A 25,818-nucleotide genomic window follows, 5' to 3' on the forward strand; every position below is an offset into this window, starting at 1 on the left:
CCCCATGACCTCCCAGATCACCCATGGGAGAAAGTGGGAACAGATATGTTCGAACTTGAGGATAGCAATATTTAATCACAGTTGACTATCTAGCTAATTTCTGTGAAATAGACAGACTGTATGACCTGAGCAGGACAGTCATTGTGAAACTCAAGAACCACTTTGCAAGATACAGAATTCCCAGCACTGTGGTAAGCGACAACGGGACACACTTCTCATCAGAGGAGTTTGTCAAATTTGCCAGGAAATGGGAATTTGACCACTACACAATTTCTCCAAGACATAGCCAAGCTAACGGTAAGGTGGAATCGGCAGTCAAGGCAGCTAAGCGAGTACTGAAGAAAACCACCCACTCCAAGACAGATATTTAAGAAGGAACTGCAGATGCTGGAAAATCGAAGGTAGACAAAAATGCTGGAGAAACTCAGCGGGTGAGGCAGTATCTATGGAGCAAAGGAAATAGGCAACTTTTCAGGTCGAAACCCTTCTTCAGACAGACGTCTACCTGGCAATACTGGAATTGCACAACACACCTGCACAAGGAGTAAACAGTAGTCCTGCACAAAAACTACATGGAAGGAGAACAAGAACGACACTTCCAACTACATCAAACTTCCTCAAACCACGTGGTGCTGAGATTGAGTAAGAGAGGAAAAAGGTGAAGGATTTGCAAGGAAAACAGTCAAAAATCTACAATCAACATGCCAAGGATCTGCCAATCCTGGAAGGAGGTGATGTCGTAAGACTCAAACCTTATAAGCTAGGAGATACCAGATGGGAGACCGCTTTTCGGGGCTTCCGCAACGGCGACTTCTCCCGCCCGAGTTGCGGGGTTGAAGAGCACCTGAGCGGGGCCTTACATCATCGCCCCGCGCGGCTTGGAATGGCCGCGGGACTCTGCGAGCGCACGCCGGGGGCTCTAACACCAAGACCCGGTGCGCGACCTTGCATCACCCGGCGTGGCTTTAATGGCCGCGGGACAAACGCCATCGCCAGCCGGGGGCTTTGACTTTGACTCTGACATCGGGGGGGAGAGTGCAGTGGAGAGATAATTTTTTTTTGCCTTCCATCACAACGATGTGATGGATGTTTGTGTAAACTGTGTTGTGTCTCGGGTCTTTTTGTTTTGTAACGTATGGCTGCAGAAACGACATTTCGTTTGGACCTCAAGGGGTCCAAATGACAATACATTGAATTGTATTGTATCAGAAACGACTGGAGAGCATACAAAGTCGAGACAGGACTTCTAATCCGACGTAATCGAGTGGATCTGAAGAAGACCAGAGAACTACCCCCACACATAACTCCAGAGAAACCACCAGACGTGCAGAAGACTGAGACACCTTTGCAACCTGAGCTGACACAGAAAAAACCAACACAACATGCATCACCAGAAAAAGATGCAACACGTGAAACTCATAACACAGAGAAATCTAAACAAGAACAAAGTGACACAAGAGAAGAAACTAGAAGTGATGCACAGAATGAAAAGAAAGACACTTCGGAAAGAAACATCATCACAAAGACAAGGTTAGGAAGAGCTGTCAGACCGCCGGAATTGTTCAGCGAGTATGTCAAGAAGTAATGCGTTTTGAGGATGCTAGGAGGATGCAAGAGGATGCTAGGAGGCTGCAAGGTGACTTGGATAGGCTGGATGAGTGGGCAAATGCATGGCAGATGCAGTATAATGTGGATAATATGAGGTTATCCACTTTGGTGGCAAAAACAGGAAAGTAGACTGTTATCTGAATGGTGGCCGATTAGGAAAAGGGGAGATGCAACGAGACCTGGGTATCATGGTACACCAGTCATTGAAAGTAGGCATGCAGGTGCAGCAGGCAGTGAAGACCACATATATCAATTGGCATTCATAGCAAAAGGATTTGAGTATAGGAGCAGGGAGGTTCTACTGCAGTTGTACAGGGTATTGGTGAGACTATACCTGGAGTATTGCGTATAGTTTTGGTCTCCTAATCTGAGGAAAGACATTCTTGCCATAGAGGGAGTACAGAGAAGGTTCACCAGACTGATTCCTGGGATGTCAGGACTTTCATATGAAGAAAGACTGGATAGACTAGGCTTGTACTCGCTAGAATTTAGAAGATTGAGGGGGGATCTTATAGAAACGTACAAAATTCTTAAGGGGTTGGACAGGCTAGATGCAGGATGATTGTTCCCGATGTTGGGGAAGTCCAGAACAAGGGGTCACAGTTTATGGATAAGGGGGAAATCTTTTAGGACCGAGAAGAGAAAAACATTTTTCACAGAGAGTGGTGAATCTCTGGAATTCTCTGCCACAGAAGGTAGTTGAGGCCAGTTCATTGGCTATATTTAAGAGGGAGTTAGATGTGGCCCTTGTGGCTAAAGGGATCAGGGGGTATGGAGAGAAGGCAGGTGCAGGATATCGAGTTGGATGATCAGCCATGATCATATTGAATGGTGGTGCAGGCTCGAAGGGCTGAATGGCCTACTCCTGCACATATTTTCTATGTATTGTTGTGATGTACCTACATGCTTATGAGAAGAAAGCATGTGAACATTATTTTGTGTTATTGAAGGGTCACAAGTGTGGCTATGGTTGAAATTGTGAAATAAGACAGAACCGTTGTTTTATTCTGTTAAGTTAAACCATACTATTACAGTGTTATATTATGAAAAGTGTTTAGGTTTGCTTTGTTTTGGATCGTTGGAAATGTAATGCCAAAATGTCAAAAAGAAAAGGATGTGACAACATCCATGTAATTTATGCGTATGAGCTGTACCATGCTCAGTAAATCATTCAGTAGCCTTTGACTTGAAAATAAATCATTCCTGCTTTTGATCCAAACAGGAGTGTGTGTGGAGCCATCTTTCTCCGTCTATTACATGCTAGTTTACCTATTTTGTAAGTAGACATATATCAAAACAAATTTCATTAAAAAAAAATCGTGATTTTCATTGTGGGGAAGGGGTGGGATAGGGGGAGAGGAGGGGGTAGGGAGGGGAAAGTGGGGGAGGTGAGGAGGGAGGGGAGGATAGAGGGAGAGGAGGGGGGTAATGGGGTGGTAGGGAATGGAGGATAGAGAGGAGGGCAGTGGGGGAGGTGAGTAGTGGGGGAGTGATAGCAGGGGGATAGGGTGGAGCGGTTATGGAGGGAGGGAGTGACTGAGGGTAGGGGAAAGGAAGGGAGAGGTGAGGGAGTGAAGGAGGGTGAAGAGGAGGGGGAGGGAGTGCTGGGGATGAGGGGGAACAGAGGAAGATATGGGCAGGAAGAGGGATGGCGAGGTAATGGAGGAGTGGAGGGGATGAGGGAGGAGGGGAGGGAAGGGGTGAGGGGAGGAAGCAGAGGAAGGATGGTGGAGGGTGGGGAGAGGAACGATAATGAAGATTGGAAATAGTGGACTGAAGAGGGAGAGATGCATTCACATTGATCTTATATTTTACAGGTTACAGCGTCAAAACAAACGTCACAGTCGTGCTCCCACTTGCCGGCCGCGCCTGCGCAGTTGGGGGAAGGCTGCCGTGACTCGCGGGACAACGGGAACCAGTCAGCCGGGCCTGCGGAGTTGGGGGCTACGGGACAGTGGTGGAATATTGCCTTGGGGGAACGGGCCCAACAGGTCCGCACTTGGTCTTGTATATATTACAAATGTTCCAAACTGACCATTTTTAGATTTTATACAGGGGTGAACTAAGCCACTTCCAGGAGGTGGGTTGGCAACTTAGTTATTCTTATGAGACTCGCAACCTTTGGCTTAACATACTTTGCAGTTTAACTGTGGATAAATGTTCACATGGGGCCCAGGGAAACAAGGGAAGGAAACTTGTAGAGAAAAGCTAACAGGCCTTTGCAGCCTCTCGAGGGCTTCCCTCCCGCAATACACTCCGCACATCAAGGATTCCCATTTTCTGGACTTCCACCAAAACTCCATCCCTATCCAGTCTATATAATATGCTCTCCCACCAAGCAGATCAAGGGTTTGGAATTTAGTTTGTGAAGCATGAGAAGGAAATTAACCAACAGCTGATTAATAAAATGCCCCCAAAACAGCAAAAACATATTAAATACAAATAAAGTCACTTTGGCAAAAAACATTTCATAAATAAGAACATTATAAAACAGGTGTAGTAACTATTTTATAAACAAAATGGTTACATATGTACACTTTTTACAATACAAAAATTGTCAAACGTATGTCACAGTATATGTTTGCATATCAACATTACGTTTGGTCTGCCTAAGTGGCAAGAAAAATCCCTGAAATGCTGACTTTTTAAAATAGATTTATGCTAACATATATAAAATGACTGCCACCAATATTAAGGATTTGGTGAAAAATCTATTTAAAGTCAATTTATTGATACAATCTGGTCCATTTTTAAGCCACGTTTCTGGAAGGTTTTGGTTCAAATCGACAGCTATAAGCAAAAGTAATTCACACATTGTTTCTTCATGAATTGGGAAAGTGTTCCACATGATTTTATAGGAAGGGGCGGGAGAAGATGGAGCACACAATACCTTCTTAGTATGAAATCTTTGGAGTAGAATTAATAAGGTATTTCACTAGAGTTGCACTTCAATGTTTACTGAATAAGAATATATATATTTTTAAATGTATTTCAATACAATTCAGTTTGATTGTCCAGCCGTGATTAGAGCATTTCCAAAACATCCTGACTGGTTTACAAAGATTTGCAGAATCTATAGTAAATAACAGAAACAATGAGTTCAATGTACATTTTCTGTAGAAAAATAAACAGGACTCCCGATCTTCCTGCACAAGTTCGAGTACAGATAACCATATTCCTCGAGCAACTTTAGTGAAACACTTTAAATAGGAAGTAGTTTTATAGCACCTATACAATGCTAATCTCACATTTGGGGAATGGAGGAGATGGTGTTGATGGGTGGTGTGTGGGGGAAGGCGGGGGGGGGGGGGTGGTGTCAGGTTTGAACAGAACTTAAATAGTACAATTTGCTAAAAATGAATTAATATCTATTAATAATCATGATTTTCTCAGAAAATCTTACTAGCACTGTGTACTGGACCTGGATAAACATGGCAATCCTTATATTGACCACTCAGTAAAGAGCTGCATGTGAACAGAAAGTGGTGAATTAGATGTAATTTAGAAGCCACCCACAAACTAATGGAGTTTATAACTGTGTCCCATATTTCCATTGGTGTTAGGATTCCTTCAGTGAGAATAAGATGTCATTTTCAAGAAACATCTAAAAAAATCAGTGTATTTTCTCATGCAATTCAAACAGTCTGAGCTCAAATTCTCAATTAAATGTTGTAGTTGCTGAACATCATCATCTTCTTGGGAGGATTAGAAGTAGAAGGTAAAACCAGAGTATAATAAGCCATAAAGAGCAAAAGAGGTGTTAAGAAGGTCCCCCAAATACATGCCCATAGTTAACATGAAAACAGAATGAATAACTTGACAATTTTGATCTGGTAAAAGGACTGTCAAGCTTCTAGATGTGTTACTCAATGCTGCGATACTCTAATTAACTAGTGATATTAAACTAGTTGTCTCTTTCCCTAGCACAAAAGCGCAGGCATTATCAGCAGCAACAAAGTAATCTGCAAAACATAATTATCTTCAATTTCTTTGTTGAAGGAAAGCAGTACCGTAATGTTGAGTGGAAAAGACCATTAAAATGGAAAGATTTAAAAAAAAACATAAAACAATGAAAAAGGTACAGGCAATTTTAAATGTCTGTTTTGTGGGTGTAAACATTTGAAAAAAAAACCCATTTCAAACAGCTTTGCAGTTCATATCTCAACTTGTTCAAAATTAATACAAAACGCCATGAAATATCACTCATACATAAATTAACCACATTTACAAAGGCACCACTCATTTGTTCATTATCGCCATCACTGGAAGACAAAATACACAACTGAATACAAAATTAATCTTCAAAATAAAAACAGGTTAACACACATAATATATATTACAATTCGAACTAAATCAAAAAATAAATCCAGTGCAGATCAAATAAGGTGTAATCTTAATTAGTGAAATTAGTCATGTTGTAAACCTTTAATAGCTGCCACTGAGACTGGAAGAATTGTGCAAAATTCAGAACATGCTTGTTATTGTATATGGAGAAGTTATGGCTGGAATTTAGTTAAATTATGTCACATGTTTATTTGATAAATAAAAACACCGTCCAGATTTGCGAAAAATTGCAGTGGTAAAGTGGCCAAAATATAACTGATGTTGACTTTAGGACCCTGACACAGTGATATTTTCTAATGCATTAAGGATATACTGTATCCAAGGTTGGATTGAGCAGTCAGTTAGCATCGGTTTGGGAGACCGAAGTGCATTTTGATGACTGGATAACCACCATTGCCAAAAAATAATAGTTTGAGCAATACCCTCACCACCCACCCATCAACACCCTCTTCCCACATAAATTAGTAAAAATAATGTGCATATCAAATCCCTGCAGTATAAATAAATTCATCTTAAAATGTTCTGTCCTTTAACAGTCACTGACTCCATCCCATTAGGTGACTTGCCTTAGCCTTCTCTGTCATTCGCCTCATTCTTCCTGATCTTGACGTGCCAAGATTTAGGGGCTCGTCAGTTGCTACAAAGCCATCATCAGAGTCGTCATTATATAAAACAGTTCTTCTGCCTTGGTTTCTAGTTCTAATTGTGGAACATTTATTTAATCGATCAATGCACAATTCATCTTCATCAAACCAATCATCCATCAGTCGTGCCCTTTTATATTTGTTTGTCGGCGTGGTAAATTTGAAACCTTTCCTCCTCCTCCTCCTTTTTCTTCTTACTCCTACTCTGTTTTTTATATTTCCTTTCCCTGTTGTCTTTCTTCTCACAACCTTGCTGTAATCATGATCTCCTTCAACATGATCTTTATCAACCCCTGAAACTGATTCTGGCCCGCATTCAGATCCGGACCCAGATTTGGCTGATGCATCGTTGTCTAATTGTGCAGTATCTTCCATCTCCCCCTGGTTTGTATCGTCCAAATCACTTTCTTCTGAGTCACTCATCAACTTTCTTTTAGTAGATGTGCGCATTTCATGGCCATTAACTAAAGGACCACTAGACAATTGATCTGAAAAGAAAACACACAATAATTGCAAACTAGTATAGTTATTTAAATTTTAATGTTTTCCACACTATAAACCTCGTAACAACCCAGGACAAAGAGTAGCTGAAGTTAAGGCCATAATTATACTTTTATGGCATGTAGCGTTCTTTGGATGAATTATAAATCCATGAAGCTCAATAGAAAATAACATGAATGTCTTAATCAGGCACGTGCCATGAGTAATTACTCAGGGTAGGCAGTCAGTCGGCTTGTAAAAATCTTAAAAACCGGGCACGTGCAGATTGTTCTCCTCTCCAGTAGGCAGTCAGTCGACTTTTATAAAGTAATCTGTCTTCAAAAGCCTTATCCCTTAATAAAGTATTTAAAAACATATACCGTATTTCCCAGCAATGAAGACGCTATTTTTAACCAAAAATAAGGCACGAAAATTTACCTGCGTCTTGGAGGCCGAAGGTTAGGTTGTTAGCCAAGAAAGATAGACTTGGCTATCCCTCAGTACAGAAACATCAAGAACGGTGTTGCTGTATTGAGGGATAGCCAAGTCTATTCCTCATTGCTGGCAGCTGATGGGAAGCGGCTGTAAAGTGGGAAGCGGCTGTAAAAGGACAGCACCGCTGAGAGGGGAGAGTTCCTTTCACATGTGGGTGGGGAGTCTGGCCCGGGTCAGCACGGGCAGGAGGGTTGAGAAGGAGGGGGTCGGGGATCATGCCAGCAAGTCACTCACTGCTGCCGCGGCGTTCCAGGAGCGAAGCTACCGCATTGTGGCCGGGGAGGGAAGCACCCGTAGTCAGGATCAAACCCTCAGCATCTTCTGCCGGCGGCCCGCCAGCCAGTCGCGATGTCCTTCAGCACAGGCGCAACCGGTGGAGGTGGTGGTTGGCAGGTAGCTTCTGGGCAGAAGGCTGGTTGCTTCGTTCCGGGCTCGCTCTCTCTCTCTACTTGTCCAGGGGCAGGTGACCTGGGCGCAACAGACAGTCCCGGGGTAGGCGACCTGGGAACTGCAGCCATTCGCGGGGGACGCAGCCAGACCTGGGGCAAGCGAGCCGACCTGGGCGCTACAGCCAGTCCTGTGGTACGGCAGCTAGTCCCGGGGCTCACAGGCGACATGGGCGCAACAGCCAGACCTGGGGCAAGCGAGCCGACCTGGGAACTGCAGCCATTCGCGGGGCACGCAGCCGACCTGGGTGTCACAGCCAGACATGGGGCAAGCGACCTGGTAAATGCAGCCAGTCCCGGGGACGCGAGGGATCTGGGAACTGAAGCCAGTCCCAGGACATGCTGGCGATGTTGCCGACCCCCGGACGAAACCAAACCCTTGATCCTTTCCCGCCATCCATTTCTTCAAAATTTAGCAACTTAAATTGGGGGGGGGGGTCTTCGACGCAGGTGCGTCTTCATTGCCGGGAAGTACGGTAGCTCAAAGAAATTTACTTACCACATTATTTGTACACAAACTCCATTCTTCTCTCTTTGTTTCTTAAGATAAGAGTTGCACATACTTTCGCGTGTTACATGTACTGCGGATGAAAGGCACGGGAGAATTATGCCCACCTATGAGATCGATTTCTTAGATAGGCAGAATTCTCCGTGCTTTTACTATTTATATTTAATAATTATTATTTTATGATTTTAGTCAGGGTAGGCACTGCCTACCTTGCCTACCCTGACAGCATGTGCCTGGTCTTAATGCCTCGCATCCAATGCGGATTGCCTACCAATTATCTGATTGATTTTAGTCTGAGAAATGTAGGCTACAAAAAACAGTATTAAGATTAAGCTGAAGAAATCAGTTCTTTAACATTTCCTGATATGTAAGCTGGTAATTTAAACTATTTTCAAAAACCTTTTGAAATTTAGAAAACATTTGAAAAAGAACATGTAGATAAACAGAGAGCCTCAGCTCTTGCTGATTAAAACTCAATGATTTAAGCAGAAATGACAACGCATTTAATTCTTCAGTTATAGAACAGTTAAAGATAATAGGAGTCCTTCAGCTCACTGTGTCCACGCCACAAACTATCTGACCAAATCCCACCTACCTGCATTAGGCCCGCTGCCCTGCAGGTCACATCCAGGCACTTAAAAGTCGTGAAGGGTTCCAGAGATTTAAGAGCTCTTACCTTAAGCCTATACCCTCTCGTTTTTAAATATTCTATCCTGGACGAAAGACTGCATTCACTTTATCCATGCCTCTCATGATCTTGCACACCTCAATAAGGTCACCCCTCAGCCTACTGTACTCCAAATAAAAAGTCTCAGCCTACACAACCTCTCCCTATAACTTAATCCCACAAGCCCAGTAACATCCTGGTGAACATCTTTTTGCACACTTTTCATCTTAATGACATCCTTCCTATAGCTGGCCAACTAGAACTGCACAGTGCGGTCTCACCGATGCAGCTGCGTCATAATGTTCCAACCTTTGTACCCAATATCCTTCCCTATGAAGGCAAGTGTTCCAAACACCTTCTTCATCACACTGTCCACCTGATTTACCATCTTTAGGGAACAGTGCACCTGTACTCTGATCTCTCTGTTCTGCAACATTCACCAGGGCTCTCTGTTCTACAATATTCTCCAATATGTAGATGGCCCTACTAGAGTGGGGGAGGGGGTGTGGAGAGAGAAACACTTTGGGAATTTATGGAATTCCCTGCCACAGAGGGCAGTGGAGGTTAAGTCACTGGATGGATTTAAGAGAGTTAGATAGAGCTCTAGAGGCTAGTGGAATCAAGGGATATTGGGAGAAGGCAGGCACGGGTTATTGATTGTGGACGATCAGCCATGATCACAATGAATGGCGGTGCTGGCTCGAAGGGCCGAATGGCCTCCTCCTGCACCTATTTTCTATGTTTCTATGGGACCAGTGACCATAATCAGCTTTAAAATAGTTGTGGAAGATAGGACTGATTTACAAATTAAAATGTTAAAGTAGGGCAAGGCAAAGGTAAGGGGACGGCAGATAAGTGAAATGCTTTTAAAAGTGAGATAGGGAGCTGTCCACCTTTGACCTGAAGCATTGTCAGCCACCAAGAGGTCAGACAGACTCTTGAGGTAGCCTTGAGGTTCAGAGTACTGGAAGCTTCTCATTTACTTCCTTCACTCACAAGACATGGCTGCACAAAACAAGTCCTTGAACAACAAGGCAGATTTATCTTCCATTACCTTGCTTTACTGGTGTAGGTGTGTTCTTGATTATGCTTGTATTTTCAGACTCCGAATCACTTTGAATCCTATCCTGTGCATCCCACTCAGGAAGTGGCAATACATGTGGATGTTTAAGCTCAATATTCAATCGTCCTGAAAGTTCATCTGTTTCCGAAGCTGAAAAAATAAAACAGGTTACACATGCAGTTATCAGGCCTCACTGTAAGAGGTTTCTACTCCTAATTCAAGCAAATTAATGTAGATGTTATGGGTCTGTCAAATGTGAATCCAGCTGTGCAGTGTGAACTCCAGCAATTGTCAGAACTCATGCAGAACTCACGCTGAATAGACACAACCTAAACGACACAGGAAATGTAACGGCAATTATTTGGTTGAAAGTGGATTGCAGCAATGGAGCAAAAAAAATTTAATATGTATATTTTTAAAGTGAGTTAAACTTAAGCTGCTTTTTCATAACAGATTACTTTCATTTTTTAAATTAATTAAAATATATATTTTAAAGTTTTAATAGGTTTGACATCTGTCCATTTTTTTTAATGCAGAGGATATTTAGGTGGGCTTTTGTCTTCCCCAGTACACCTCCCAATGTATGTACAAGGCACTGCCACCATGCTTAAACCATCTTAAAAAAAACAATACTGACTTTATGGGAAGGTCATAGGTTTTCATTTATATCATATAATTTCCCAAGCTTTCCCCCCTTTAAGTAATTATTTGATTGGAGTTTTAGTCTCTTTGATGACGTTTCAGACCAAAATCTACTTTAACCTTACTCGTCCTTTTGAAACCATTTACTCACTCCAGCTTCAACGTGCAATAGCAGCAGTTTGTACCAGCTACAGGATGTATGACAGCAAACTCGCCAAGATTCCTTAGACAGCACAGTTCAAATAAATGACCTCTAACAGATAAAAGACAAGGGAACACCACCATCTGGAAGACACGTATTATCCCGACTTGCAAATATATTGCCATTCCTTCACTGTTGCTGGGTCAAGATCCTGGAACTCTCCGCCTAACAAGGATTGTAGTGGTTTAAGCGACAGCTCATCACCAGCTTCGCATGGGCAATTAAGGATGGGCAATTAAGGATGGGCAATTAAAGTTTGGCTCAGCCTGAAAAAAGCCTACACGCATTGAATAATAATTAACAAATGGATAGAAACGGTTTATATATTGCATGGAAACAGATTCATTAGCCTACCGAGTTCACATTGACCATCAAGCACCTATAGCGTCATCTCATAGAATTACAAGTGAGAGTGTAATTATTTTCATATTTAACCTCCTGCTTATTTGGCTAGCATGTTTCAGATTCCACAAACTTCCTTCTTCAGAAAGATATGAACTATTCACCTTCTGATTATAAGCCACTCTCACCTGGAGATGATCTTGATGAAATCGTTCTTACAAAATAGGGTGGCGAAGAAGTCAGAATTGTATTAGGAGTGTTTGCTGCTCCGTGTTTGTGGCTAAAAGACAAGAAACAAAATTGTAAACAAGAATAAAATACCAATTCCAGCAAAAACAAACATTTCTAAAAATTATTCTTTCCCATTAGATAGATGGTGGAATAATAAAAGCTTGTACGTTGAGAGATTTTCCACAATTACACATCAACCCAGCAGAATAAAACTTAAAATTTGCAATGAACCAAACAATCACACAAAGGGTGGTGGGTGTATGGAACAGGTTGCCAGAGGAGGTAGTTGAGGCTGGGACTATCGAAACGTTTAAGAAACAGTTAAACAGTTACTTGGATAGGACAGGTTTGGGGGGATATGGACCAAATGCAGGCAGATGGGTCTAGTGCAGCTGGGACATGTTGGCAAGTTGGGCAGAAGGACCTGTTTCCACGCTGTATTACTCAATGATCATACCTGGATTCTTGTTCTCTAAGCTGATAATAAACTATTCCACTGATGACATTCTTGATACTTTTCAGATTCCCACTATTACCACAACTAAAACTTGCATGTACATATATTTTTAAACGCCCTTAACCAGCCCTTAACAGGCTGCAACCAAAACATTCAAATCTTAGTTTTGCTACAGTAACTCAGCAGGTCAGGCAGCATCTCTGGAGAGAAGGAATGGGTGTCATATTGGGTCACGACCCTTCAGTCTGAAGAAGGGTCTCGACCCGAAACGTTCTTTCCTACATATTCAAATCTTGCTCGGGGTCCACACCCATCCACATCTTCGCTCAGGTCCGGCGCCTGGTGGGGAGGCTGCTGCCGCGGGGGAAGCCCGGTTCGACGACCGCCCGCCCGCCGCCTCGCTCAGGGTCCTCAGGTCGATCCCCGCCCGTGGCCTCCCTCAAGTTCATGTCCGCCGCCCAGCGCCTGGAGGGGAGGCTGCTGCCTGTGCTGGAGCAGAGCCTGGAGCTGAAGTGAGCGCCACACCTCTCTCCTCTCCCCTCTCCTCACCCCTCCTCCTCCCACCCCATCCCTCTCTCCCCCACCCCCCTTCCCTCTCCCCCCCACCCCCCTTCCCTCTCTCCCACACCCTTCCCTCTCTCCCCCCACCCCTCCCCCTCCGCACTCTTCCCCCTCCCTCCACACTCTTCCCCCTCTCCATCTCCACCCCCTCCCACCCCATCCCTCTCCCCCACCCCCTTCCCTCTCTCCCCCCACCCCCTACCCCTCTGTCCCCCTTCCACCACTCCCCCCCCACTCTTCCACTTCACTCCCCCCTTCCCCCACCCCTCTCCCTCCCTCCCTCTCTCTCCCCCCTTCTCCTACCCCTCTCTCCCTCTTCCACCACTCCTGCTACCCCCCTCCCTCTCTCCCACTTCCACCACTCCCCCCTACACCTCTCCCCCTCCCTCCACATTCTTCCACTTATCTCCCCCCACCCCCCATCTCCCTCCCCCACCCCTCTCCCCCCCTCCCTCCCCACTCTCTTCGCTCTCCCTCTACACTCTTCCCCTCTCCCTCCTCCCCCCCCCCCCCTCCCTCTCCTCCTCCCACACCCTCTTTCCCCCTCCCCCCACCCTCTTTCCCCCTCCCCCCACCCTCTCTCACCCCCTCTCTCCTCCTCCCTTTCCCCCTCTCCCTCTCTCCTCACCCCTCTCCCTCCTCCCCTCCCACCCCTCTCCCCCCTACCCATCTCTGCCTCTTCCACCACTCCCCCTATCCCCCTCCCTCTCTCCCACTTCCACCACTCCCCCTCCCTCCACATTCTTCCACTTATCTCCCCCCATCACCCACCCCTCCCCCACCCCTCTCCCTCCCCACTCTCCCCGCCCTCTACACTCTTCCCCTCTCCCTCCCTCTCTCCTCCTCCCACACCCTCTTTCCCCCTCCCACCCCCTCTCTCTCCCCTCCCCCACCCCTCTTCACCCCCATCTCCCCCCCACCCTCTCTCTTGCACCACTCCCCGCTACCCTTGTCCGCCTCACTCCCCACTCTTCCCCTCTCCCTCCCCCTCCCCCCTATCCCTCTCTCCCCTTCCCCTCATCCCCACCTCTATCATCCCCTCCCTCCCTCTCCCTTCCCCTCTCTCCCCTTCCCCTCATCCCCTTCCCCTCATCCCCTCTCTCCACCTCTAACATCCCCTCCCCCCTCTCCCACCCCCCCTTCCTGCCCTCCCCGCTCACCTCCCACTCCTCACTCCCCTCCTCCTCCCTCTCCCCAACCCCGCTCTCCTCTCTCTTCCCAATCTCTCCCCTTTCCTCCTTCCCCCTCTCTCCGCTCCCTCCCCTCTTCTCTCCCCACCCCGTCTCCCTCTCCCCCCCGCCTGTGTGTTTGGGGGGTGGTCAATGTGAGTGTGATGCCGCAGCCCCCCCCCCCCCCCCCCCCCGCAAACGCTTGTTGGGGAAACAGGCCCAACGGGTCTGCACTTGGTCTAGTTACCTCTAATTTTCTCAAACCAAACGTTTTTAGTCAGTGAACATTTACATTCAAAAGACATATACTCTAATAAACACATGGAAAAGACCACCTGAATGCCAACTTTTTTCTTCTGACATTTTTCACAACTAAGCCGACAATATTAGTGAGAAGCGAGAATGGAGTCTACACCATTTTAACAAGTCATGGCCCGAGTGCATTGGTACCGCAACAGAGAACATTCATTGTGCAGGAGGAGCAATATGAGCATGCACAAATTGTTGGGTAAACATTTTTCTTCAAATGCTTGCACTAAACAAATATAGTAGTAACTGTGTTTAAGAAGGAACTGCAGATGCTGGAAAATAGAAGGTAGACAAAAGTGCTGGAGAAACTCAGCGGGTGTGGCAGCATCTATGGAGCGAAGGAAATAGGCAACGTTTCGTGCCAAAACCCTTCTTCAGACCTAGTAGTAACTGTGTCTACCTAGTTGTAACTGTGTTATATCTGTTTCTAAAATTCCATTGACTTCAATTCTACCTAACTGGTTTTCCTTCTCTCAATAGCCAAATTAAACAAAAATACACTGTGAGAAATGGGCAAAAAATGAAACGCTAATGTGTTTGTTATTATAAATAGATGAACATTTTATGATTTCTTCGGCAGCATAAATACATCCCACATTATGGTTTACCATTAAAAAAAAATCAAAGTAAATACTTTTACTATTTTACCTGGATGCACGACTGCTGGATCGAGAACCGCTCCTGCTTCTGGACCAAGAACTGCTCCTGCCTTTGGACCGAGAACCACTTCTGCTTCTGGATCGAGAACCGCTCCTGCTTCTGGACCAAGAACTGCTCCTGCCTTTGGACCGAGAACCACTTCTGCTTCTGGATCGAGAACTGTTTCTGCTTCTGGATCGAGAACTGCTCCTGCCTTTGGACCGAGAACCACTTCTGCTTCTGGATCGAGATCCACTCCTGCTTCTGGATCGAGAACGGTTTCTGCTTCTGGATCGAGAACTGCTCCTGCCTTTGGACCGAGAACCACTTCTGCTTCTGGATCGAGATCCACTCCTGCTTCTGGATCGAGAACGGTTTCTGCTTCTGGATCGAGAACTGCTTCTGCTTCTGGATCGAGAACTGTTTCTGCTTCTGGATCGAGAACTGCTCCTGCCTTTGGATCGTGAACTGCTCCCGGATTGAGAACTGCTCCTGCTGCTTGACTGGGAAGTGGACCTGCTGCCAGACCGTGAACTGCTCTTGCTACTGGATTGTGAACTGCTGCTGCTTTTGAATCTTTTCCTATACTTTTGTCTTGGTTTGATCTTTTTTTGGCACTTCAAGGCAAGTTTATAGTTAGAGATGATGTTTTTAATTTGAGTTTCAACTAAGGCAGATAACTTGAGTGTCATGTTGTATATCTGCAACCAAACAATTACACCAAGTAAGTAATTAATCTACAAAAATCCTACAGTTTAGATCCTGTCAGCATTTAAGCTAAATGTGATTGGTTCCATTATTTTCAAACGTACATAAAGTTCATGATTCACTGAAATCACTTGTTCTCTAACACTGTGGGAGTAGGGCCAAGTCCATGGAAGAATAAAGTATTCAGTCACATCTTATAATGTAAAAAAAAAAACAAGCATAAAAAAAATCTGACTGAACTATTGAAAACCACTGAGAGCTCTCACTTGATTTATTAGATGTGAAATATTTGAAAGAGGTTGCTGAGCTGCAGTCCGTTATAATAAACTCAATACATTATATTAGGATAAGGTAATGTTCTCACATCAACTAAATAGATGAAAGCATTATATTCAATAAGTAAATATGTAATATTTATTCCCTATTATCACTTCTCCTGCATCATTCTACAGCAGTCCAACATCCACTCTTGCTTCCATCTTGCTGTTTATATAACTGAAGAAACTCTTGCTACTCCTCTTTAACATTATTAGCTAGCTTCCTTTGTATTTCATCTTTTCTCCCTTGCAATATGTAATAATGAACTAAACAGTGGGGGGAGGGGGGGGGGGGGGGGGGGTCAGCAAATTGGAAGTGTAAGTGTGGAGTTAAAGGGAGAGTGCAGTTAAAGGAAGAGTGCAGGAAATGTTACAGAAGTCTACCAAATTAATGGAACGGAAATTCAGGAAGGGATAAGGTCGGGTAAAATCGGTACCAGTGTGAGAAGGGAGGTGAATACCGAATTAAAGGTGTATTTGAATGCGCGTAGTATAAGTAACAAAGTGGATGAGCTTGTAGCACAGTTAGAGATTGGTAGGTATGATGTTGTGGGAATTACAGAGACGTGGCTGCAAGAGGATCGGAGCTGGGAGCTAAATATTCAAGGTTATGTCAAATCGGAAAAACAGAAAAGTGGGCAGAGGGAGTGAGTTAGCTCTGTTGGTTTGGAATGAAATTGAACGAGAGGTGACATAGGATCAGAAAATGTAGAGTTATTGTGGATACAGCTGAGAAATTTCAGGGTAAAGACCCGAATGGGAGTTATTTACAGGCCCCCAAACAGTAACCAGGATATAGGGTACAAAATACATCAGGAGATAAAATTGCCATGTAAAAAAGGTAATGGGAGATTTCAATATGCAGGTAAACTGAAAATCAGGCTGGTACTGGACCCCAAGAAAGGGAATTTATAGAGTGCCTCCAAGATGGATTCTTAGAGCAGCTTGTCTTGGACCTTTCCAGGGAAGAGGCAAGTCAGGATTTAGTATTATGTAATGAACCGGATTTGATAAGGGAACTCAAGGCAAAGGAACCATTAGGAGGAGGCGACCAAAATATGATAAGTTTTAATCTGTAATTTGAGGGGGAGAAAGTGAAATCGGATCTGTCTGTATTGCAGCTGAACAAAGGGGACTGGAGGCATGAGGGAGGCACTGGCCAAAGTTGACTGAAAAGGGACCCTAGCAGGGATGACAAAAGAACAGCAGGCTGGAATTTCTGGGAATAATCTGGAAGATGTTGGATCTTTTCAGTCCAAAGAGGAAGAAAGAGGCGACCGTGGCTGACAAGGGAAGCCTAAGACAGTATAAAACTAAGGGAGAAGGCCTATAACATAGCAAAGATTAGCAGGAAACCAGAGGATTGGGAAGCTTTCAAAGAACAACAGAAGGTAACAAAAAAGAGAACAGGGAAAAAATATGAAAAACGAAGGTAAGCTAGCCAATAATGTAAAAGAGGACAGCAAGAGTTTCTTCAGTTATATATAGAGCAAGAAAGAGGCAAGATCTTTTTGGACCGCTGGGGAATGATGCAGGAGAAGTGATAATGGGAATTAAAAAAATGGCAGAGGAGTTGAATAACTTTTTTTGCATCAGTCTTCACAGTGGAAGACACCAGCAACATGCCTGAAATTCAAGAGAGTCAGGGGGTGGAAGTTAGTGGAGTGGCTATTACTAGAGAGAAGGTGCTTGGGAAGCTGAAAGGATAAGTCACCTGGATCAGATGGATCTCACCCTAGGGTTCTGAAAGAGGTGGCTTTAGAGATTGTGCAGGCATTGATAGTGATATTTCAAGAATGGCAAGAGTCAGTAGTAGTCCCAGATGATTGGAAAAGTGTGCATATTATCACGCTGCACAAGAAGGGAGCAAAGGAGAATAGTGGGAACTACAGGCCGGTTAGTCCGACTGGTGGTTGGTAAGATTTTAAGAGTCGATTATAAAGGATGAGGTTATGGAGTATTTAGAAGTTCACGATAAAATAGGCCGGTCAGCATGGCTTTGTGAAGGGGAGGTCTTGCTCGACAAATTTGCTGGAATTCTTTGAAGAAGTAAATAGGACAAAGGAGAGTCAGTAGATGTTGTACACTTAGATTTTCAGAAAGCCTTTGATGAGGTGCCACACATTAGGCTGCTGAGGAAGATGAGAGCCCACGGTATCAAAGGGCAGATATTAGCATGGATAGTAAGTTGACTGGATGGCAGATTTTTCTGGTTGGCTGCCAGTGACTAGTGGAGTTCCACAAGGGTTGGTGCTGGGGCCGCTACTCTTCACGTGGTATGTTAATGATTTGATCAAGGGGATTGTAGGCATTGTGGCCAAGTTTGAGGATGATACAAAAATAGGTGGAGGGGCAGGTGGTGTAGAGAAAGCAGGGACTCTGCAGAAGTATTTGAACAGGTTGGGAGAGTGGGCAAAGAAGTGGCAGATGGAATATAGTGTAGCAAAGTGTGGTCATGCATTTTGGTAGTAGAAAAAGGCGTAGACTATTTTCTAAATGGGGAGAGAATCCAGAAATTGAGGTGCAAAGAGACTTGGGAGTGCTCGTGGAGGATTCCCAAAAAGTTAATCTGCAAGTCAAATTAGTAGCATAGAAAGCAAACACAATGCCAGCATTTATTTCTAAAGGGCTGGTATTCAAAAACAGGGATGTATAAGGTGCTTGACAGGCCACATTTAGAATATTGTGAGCATTATTGAGCATCATATCTGAAGAAGGATGTGCTGGCTCTCGAGAGGGTCCAGAGGAGGTTTACAAGAATGATCCCAGGAATGAGATTAACCTATGATAAATGTTTGTCGGCACTGGGCCTGTACTCGCTGGAGTTTAGAATAATGAGGGGGGACCTCATTGAAACATACAGAATTGTGAAAGGCTTAGATAGAGTGGATGTTTCCACTAGTGGGAGAGTCTAGGACTAGAGGCCATAGCCTTATAATTAAAGGATGTTATTTTAGGAAGGAGATGAGGAGAAATTTCTTTAGTCAGATGATGATGAATCTGTGGAATTCTTTGCCACAGAAGGCAACGGAGGCCAAGTCAATGGATATTTTTAAGGCAGAGATAGATTTGTGATTAATACAGATGTCAGAGGTTATGGGCAGAAGGCAGGAGAATGGGATTAGGAGGGAGAGATCGATTAGCCTTGATTGAATGGCGGAGTAGACTTGATGAGCTGAATGGCCTAATTCCACTCTTATCACGTATGACCTTATGAACCAAGAACTGTTTATTTTCACTAGAAAAATATTGCATTAATATTTTTGATAACTGATCTCTCAGTGAGGAAATGATCAACAGTAAGCATTTTCCATGCTTTTCCAAAAACTATTCTTTTTACCCTTGATTTCTTGTTAGGTGTGTACGCTTTGGCATTGCTGAATATTAATCGAACATCCTTGCAAAACTCCACAGGTGATTCATAATTTTCCGCTTCAAGTGTTTCTTTCACCATGTTGAAGTCCATTGGGGTGTCTATGATATCCCTGTAGTCCTACAAAGGGAATTGGCAATGTAAACACATATGGCAACTGAACAATACTAGATTAACATCAAATAAAAACATGTTGCAATTATGAATATTTTTTCTTATGAACCTGGAGAGCTCGGTGTTTTTTCAAGAACCTACTTCGTTAATTCTCAATAATTAAATTCAAAGAGTACATTTGCATTACGATTGCAGAGTTCGTGCAAGATGTTCCTGCTGCAAAAATGGCATAAATAAGACCCGAACATGAAGTCCAAGTCTAATCGAAACAAACGTCACGAAGCAGAGTCTCAACTTCAAATTGATGTCAACCTCTTTGCCTCCACAAATGCTGGTTGATCTGCTGAGTTCCTCTCTGAAGAAGGGTCTCAACCCAAAATGTCATCTATTCCTTCTCTCCAGAGATGCTGTCTGACCCGCTGCGTTTCCTTTGAAGTTAATGTTTTAACGCATAATTTAGCTAACTAGAATTTAATATCAATATGAAGTTACAAATACTTAATACCAACGCCAAACTTCCACAAACAAACCCATATACTAAAATATAATTGGAAGCTTAAGTTGAAGTGCGCTTGACTTTGTTAAAACTTGTTAAATATATAATCAACATACAGGATAAGCGAAGAGATCCACTGGCTGCCTGAAAGGTTCAGAATCTTCGCGCTGAAACATAAGATTCAGAAACTCCTTGCACTGTTCCTTCCAAGTATGCACGTCAACATTTAACGATGGTCTTCTATTCAGTTGGCTTGGGAGCCAAAACTGTTAAAACAAATGCATTCAATTAAAAGCTATTCATTCTGAGTTGGGGAAATGCTAGCATTTATTATATTCAAATAGGATGTATGGCATTGCATTTGATTATATACCAACTTTGGAAAATTATGGCACAGAAAATTACGTTATTATCAATTGTAATTTAAAATGACAAATCTTCAGAAGAAGAGGGTGTAGAAAATGGAGAAGTCCCTCTTGCAGTGAATGGAAAAAAACACCATTAACAAATAAATCTCAAGTTTTAGAATGTATTCACGATGTTCAGTGAATTTGTTAATCTTCTTTATCAATCCAAGAACAATGCCACAATTCTCACATTTGCCACCTTAATTTACTCCAGAATTTGATGGCATAATTATACAAGAAATATATAAACATAAATGAAGGAAAATCAACTCAATAAAACAGTAAAATAATAACAAACTATTTTAATAATTGCATTGGTGTACTTACTATTGTGTCTGAGGAGGTCCCAGGAGCATCTGAATCCAACTCTGAAGCCTAAATATATAAAAAATAAATTGAATCTAAGTAAATCTACGGTGAAATCTGAATATTTTGCAGATTAGTTTATTTAGGCATATTTTGCAAATCAGATTTATCATTTAACTGCAAACACCTGTAAACTCATTTGTTGCAAAACATTGCATGATTGAATGCCTGGTCACAGATATAGGCAAGGAATTTCTTATGGTCCAAACTGACTTAAATCATGCAGCGAGCCTTATTCAGCTCACAAAAACAACACAAATCATGTCAGAGTCAATTCGAAAATTCCCTGGTCTCAAAGCACCTTCAACTTTGGCTTTGATAAGGGTTATGAGTACGAGTACTGATATAGATGAATGGTATTTAGTTTTAGTTTTGAGATACATCATTGAAACAGGCTCTTCAGCACCCCGAGTCCGTGCGACCATCGATCACCCATTCACACTAGCTCTGTGTTATCCCACTTTTGTATCCACTCCCAACGCACCAGGAGCAATTTACAGAGGCCAGTTTATTTACAAATCTGCACATCTTTGGGATATGGGAGAAAACTGGAGCATCTCATCTCCCCTCCAACTTTTTGGCCAAAGACATAAAGTCTATGGGGCACAAGGATAGCATGGTGGTGCAGTGCCAGAGACCCAGGTTTGATCCTGTCTGTAAGGAGTTTGTACGTTCTCCCAGTGAACTGCATGGGTTTTCTCTAGGTGCTCCGGTTTCCTCCCACACTCCAAAGACATACAGGTTTGTGAGTTCATTGGCTTGGTAAAATTGTAAATTATCCCTAGTGTGCGTTGGATAGTGTCCAGGGATCGTTGGTCGGTGTGGATTTGGTGGGCCTAAGGGTCTGTTTCCATGCTGTATCTCTAAACTAAACTACACAAAAGACTGCAGATGCTGTAATCTTAAGCAAAAAAAACAAACTGTTGAAGGAGCGCAGCAGGTTAGGCAGGATCTGTTTCAATCATTTCAGATGAAGGAGCAATTCACTTCCTTTTCTTCAAATTTAGTCCACTGCATTCAGTGTGTTTACAATGTGGCCTCCTTTAGTGTGGTTAAACCAACACAGATTGAGTGATTGCTTTGCAGAGCAGCTACACTCAATGCGCAGGGATGATCATGAGTTTCCTGTTGCATGCCACTTTAATTCTTAATCCCAATCCCTTTCCATCCTGACTGCAAACTCCTCCACCCCCATTAGATTAGAATGACATCCAGGAACTTTGCAACTTCTGCAATGAATATTGAATTCTCAAGGTCAGGTGAATTGCACTCTCATTATTTCCCACAATCATGCTCATGGCTTTTTCTCATCCAGTTTCTTTTAAATGCTTCATGAATAGTCAGTATTCACACGCCCTGATCTCTTAACTTATCTCCATATGGTCTTTAGTCTTACAACTTTCCAAGTTATCCTTTAAACATGTAAATAATCTTTTTCTACTCCTCTCCCTCCCCAGTTGGAGTCATAAAGCACAAAAACAGACCCTTACCTCCAACTCATTCACTCTGACCAAGATGGCCTCTACGCTTGTCCCATATGCTGTGTTTGACCCATATCGTTTTAAATCTTTCCAAACCATGTAGCTGTGCAAAAATATTTTAAATGTTGGGATAGTACCGGGCTAAAACACTCCTTGTGGCAGCTTGTTCCATGTACCCACCAGCCACTGTGTGAATGAGTCATAGTCATACAGCACGGAAACAGACCCTTCGGCCCAACTTGCCACTCTGACCAACATGCCCCCATCTACACTAGTCTAACCTGTCAGTGTTAAGACCATATTCTTCTAAACCTATCCTATCCATGTACCTGTCCAAATGCCTTTTAAATGTTGTGGTAGTACATGCCTCAACTACCTATTCTGGCAGCCTGTTCCATACACTCACCATCATTTGCCTAAAAATGTTGTCCCTCAAGTTCCTATTAAATCTTTCTTGCCTCATCTTAAAACTATGTCCTTTGGTTCTTGATTCCCCTATTCTGGGTAAAAGACTCCATGCATTGACCCTATCTAATCCTCAAATGATCTTATACACCTCTATAAAATCATCCACCTGCACTCCAACGAATAAAGTCCTAGCCAGCTCAACCTTTCCTTATAACTTAGACCCTCGAGTCCTGGTAATGTCCTCCTGAATCTTCTCTGTACTCTTTCCACCTTAAAAACATTTGTCCAAAAAATGGGTAACCAAAATTGAACACAATACTCCAAATGTGGCCTCACCAACATCTTATATAACTGTAACATGACCTTCCAACTCCTATACTCAATATTCTGATTAATGAAGGCCAATGTGTTGAAAGGCTTCTTGACCACCCTATCTACCTGTGACACAACTTTCAAGGAACAACGTAGATCATAAGTGATAGGTGTAGAATTAGGCCATTCGGCCCATCAGGTCTACTCCGTCATTGGCATATGAAGGTGGATACATCTCCCGGGCCAGATCAGGCATATCCAAGAACACTGTGAGAAGCTAGAGAATAAATTGTAGGTGCCCTGGCTGAAATATACGAATCATCATTAGGTATGGACGAGGTGCCAGAAGACTGGTGGGTGGCTAATGTTGTGCCGTTATCTTAATGTACTTATAAAATCTCTTTGTATCTCTCTTATTATTATCTGCCTGAGCTCTCTCCAGCCCCATTTTGCCCTTCTGATTACCATTAGTATGTTCCACAGTTCCCAAAACACCTCGAGTGAAAACACTTAATTCTAGCTTCCCAGACCTGTCCCATGTCTCTTTCTTTTTCCTGACCAGAATTCAATTTCTCTCGTCATCCACGCTTCCTTACACCCACCTGCCTTGCCCAAACGGTTTACACCCACCACCACTTCAGTCACTTGCCCTTCTCCATTTCTTAAGAGTATATCCTTTCCAGTTTGTCCTCTCCCATGTAGTACCCTCTGCAAGGTATCCAAGGAAACTTTCTGAACACATTTCACAAATTCCACCGTCCAAGCCCTGAGCACAATGACAGGCCAAGACAATATTGGGAAAGTTTAAACCCCCCCCTACATTAGTGTTGTAGCTGCCTGCAATCTCTTGTCATATTTGCTTTCCAATTCCGCTAACTATTTGGGGGCTTGTCGTACACTCCCAACAAGCCGATCACCAAAATTTTATTTCTTAGGTCCTCCGATACAGACTCACTGGATGAAGCATCAGTAATGTCATCTTATGTAGAAAAGAACTGTAGATGCTGGTTTAAATCAAGGATAGACACAAAATGCTAGAGTAACTCAGCAGGACTGGCAGCTTCTCTGGAGAGAAGGAATGGGTGACGTTTCGAGTCATGATCCTTCAGGGTCTCTCCAGAGATGTTGCCTGTCCCGCTGAGTTAGTCCAGCATTTTGTGACTACCCTAGAGGTCCTGCTTCTTAACCTTTTGCCGAACGTCCTATAATCATTTTTAAAACTTCATCAGAACTTCCCTTTTCCTCCCTATGTTATTTGTGCCAAGATCCACAACGACTTCCGGCTGCTTACCCTCCCCCCTGAGAATGTCGTAGCTGCTCCAAGACATCGGGAACCCTGGCACCAGGGCAGGCAACACAACATCCTGGAGTCTCAATTGCCACCACAGAATCTCCTGTGCATCTCCCTAACTAAAGAGTCATCTACCACTACCCTCGTTGCTGAGCCACAAAGCAGGCTCGGTGCTACTGATACTAATACTGCTGCTCTACTCCGGAGGGTCAACCCCCCAGTGAAACTGGATACCCGTTTTGAAAAGGAACGGCCAGAGGGGTCACTTACACCCTCTGCCTACCAGCCTTCCTAGTGGTCACCCACCTACGCTATTCCTGAACCTCAGGCATAACTATCTCGCTATAAATCTTATCCATGAACATTGCACAATTCTACCTGCTATCTCTATTACATTGATACAAGCAACAAAAAGCACAACAATCACACTACTAGCTCCACCACAGGCACAACAGACTGTAACTCTACTTCCTGCCGCGTGTCTTCAGCCTCCTTGCCGAAGACTCTTGCCCCAGACACAGAGTTGCCCTTCGCATGGCACTTCCACTCTACACAACCTTTCTCCCAACACAAACACTCCGTTACACCTTGCTTTCTTTTTATTAGCTATGCAATTAGCGAATTTGGATGCTCCAACTAATCAATGGTCTTGCTTCTCAAAGCTTCCACTTTCTGCTCCGACCTGAATTTGACTCGCCCAAACCTGTCCCTGGACTTAATTTTAAAGGTTTCTGCTCCTGCTCCAATTGGAAATCGAGTTGCTCCAAACCAATCAACGAGCTTGCTTCACAAAGCTGCTGCCCTTGCTCTGACCTGAAATTGACTTAAAGTTGTTCCTCAGTTCCTATTAAAGTTTCTTCTCTCACGATAGACCTTTGCCCTCTAGCTCTTGATTACACAGCCTGGGCATTCATCCTGTCTATGCCAATCATGATTTTATACACCTCTTCAAGATCACCCATTAATTTCCTATCCTCCAAGGAATAAAGTCACAGCCTAACCAACTTCACCCTATAACGCAGTTGCTCAAGTTCCATCAACATCTTTGTAAATATGTCCTGTACTCTTTCCAGCTTAATGACATCCTTCCTATAGCAGGGCAGCATCTAACATCTTCCGAGAAGGCGTTTTTGACCTGAAAAGTTGACTTGTTTCTCTTCCACGGATGTTGCTTGATTGGTGTAGCAAGTGGTTTGGAAATCAAATAACAAATAGAATGGAGTTTAGAAATATATTTGTACAGAGTATTGGTGAGGCCACACCTGGGGTAATGTACAGAGTTTTGGTCCCCTTTATTTAAGGCTATGCTAGCATTGAAGCAATCCAAAAGAAATTTACTGGGCTAATTGCTGGGATATGAGGGTTGTCCTGTCACATGCAGCTAAAGTAATTAGATCTGTATGCTTTGAAGTTCAGAAGGACGAAGGCTAATTTCATTGAAATGTAAGATTCTCTGAAAATTTATATCCTGGAGATATGTGGAGACAAGATCACTGAAGATATTTAAAGATAATTTTTTTAAGATATTTGTAAGATTAGGAGAATTGAGACGCAGGGGGAACTTGCACAGAAAAGGCCATGGGAAGAAGCCATGATCAAACTGAATGGCGGAACAGACTTCATGGGCCAAGTGGTTTATTTCTGCTCCTATTCTTATGTTCATGTTAAGTAAGCACCTGTAGGAAGAGAATCTGTAAAAAGGGGAGGGAAATCATTGTATTTCACAATAGCATTTTGC

At 43.5% G+C, this 25,818-nt stretch overlaps 1 protein-coding gene across 3 annotated transcripts in view; it reads right to left on the bottom strand.

Moving 5' to 3' along the window:
- Positions 1 to 4,097: 4,097 nt before the first annotated feature.
- The window catches only part of brwd3 (bromodomain and WD repeat domain containing 3), a 114,986-nt gene continuing 93,265 nt past the window's right edge, over positions 4,098 to 25,818 (bottom strand). For all 3 annotated transcript variants that reach the window (XM_033030113.1, XM_033030114.1, XM_033030112.1), the window contains exons 34-40: positions 20,550 to 20,597; positions 19,932 to 20,081; positions 19,173 to 19,325; positions 14,817 to 15,508; positions 11,630 to 11,721; positions 10,247 to 10,405; positions 4,098 to 7,084 (exon numbers count right to left, since the gene is read on the bottom strand). In XM_033030113.1, the coding sequence (XP_032886004.1) occupies positions 6,489 to 7,084; positions 10,247 to 10,405; positions 11,630 to 11,721; positions 14,817 to 15,508; positions 19,173 to 19,325; positions 19,932 to 20,081; positions 20,550 to 20,597 (1,890 nt within the window). In that variant the 3' untranslated portion in view covers positions 4,098 to 6,488. The remainder of the gene's footprint in view (positions 7,085 to 10,246; positions 10,406 to 11,629; positions 11,722 to 14,816; positions 15,509 to 19,172; positions 19,326 to 19,931; positions 20,082 to 20,549; positions 20,598 to 25,818) is intronic.

This window comes from Amblyraja radiata, chromosome 12, assembly GCF_010909765.2.
Source record: "Amblyraja radiata isolate CabotCenter1 chromosome 12, sAmbRad1.1.pri, whole genome shotgun sequence".
Taxonomy (NCBI): Eukaryota; Metazoa; Chordata; class Chondrichthyes; order Rajiformes; family Rajidae; genus Amblyraja; species Amblyraja radiata.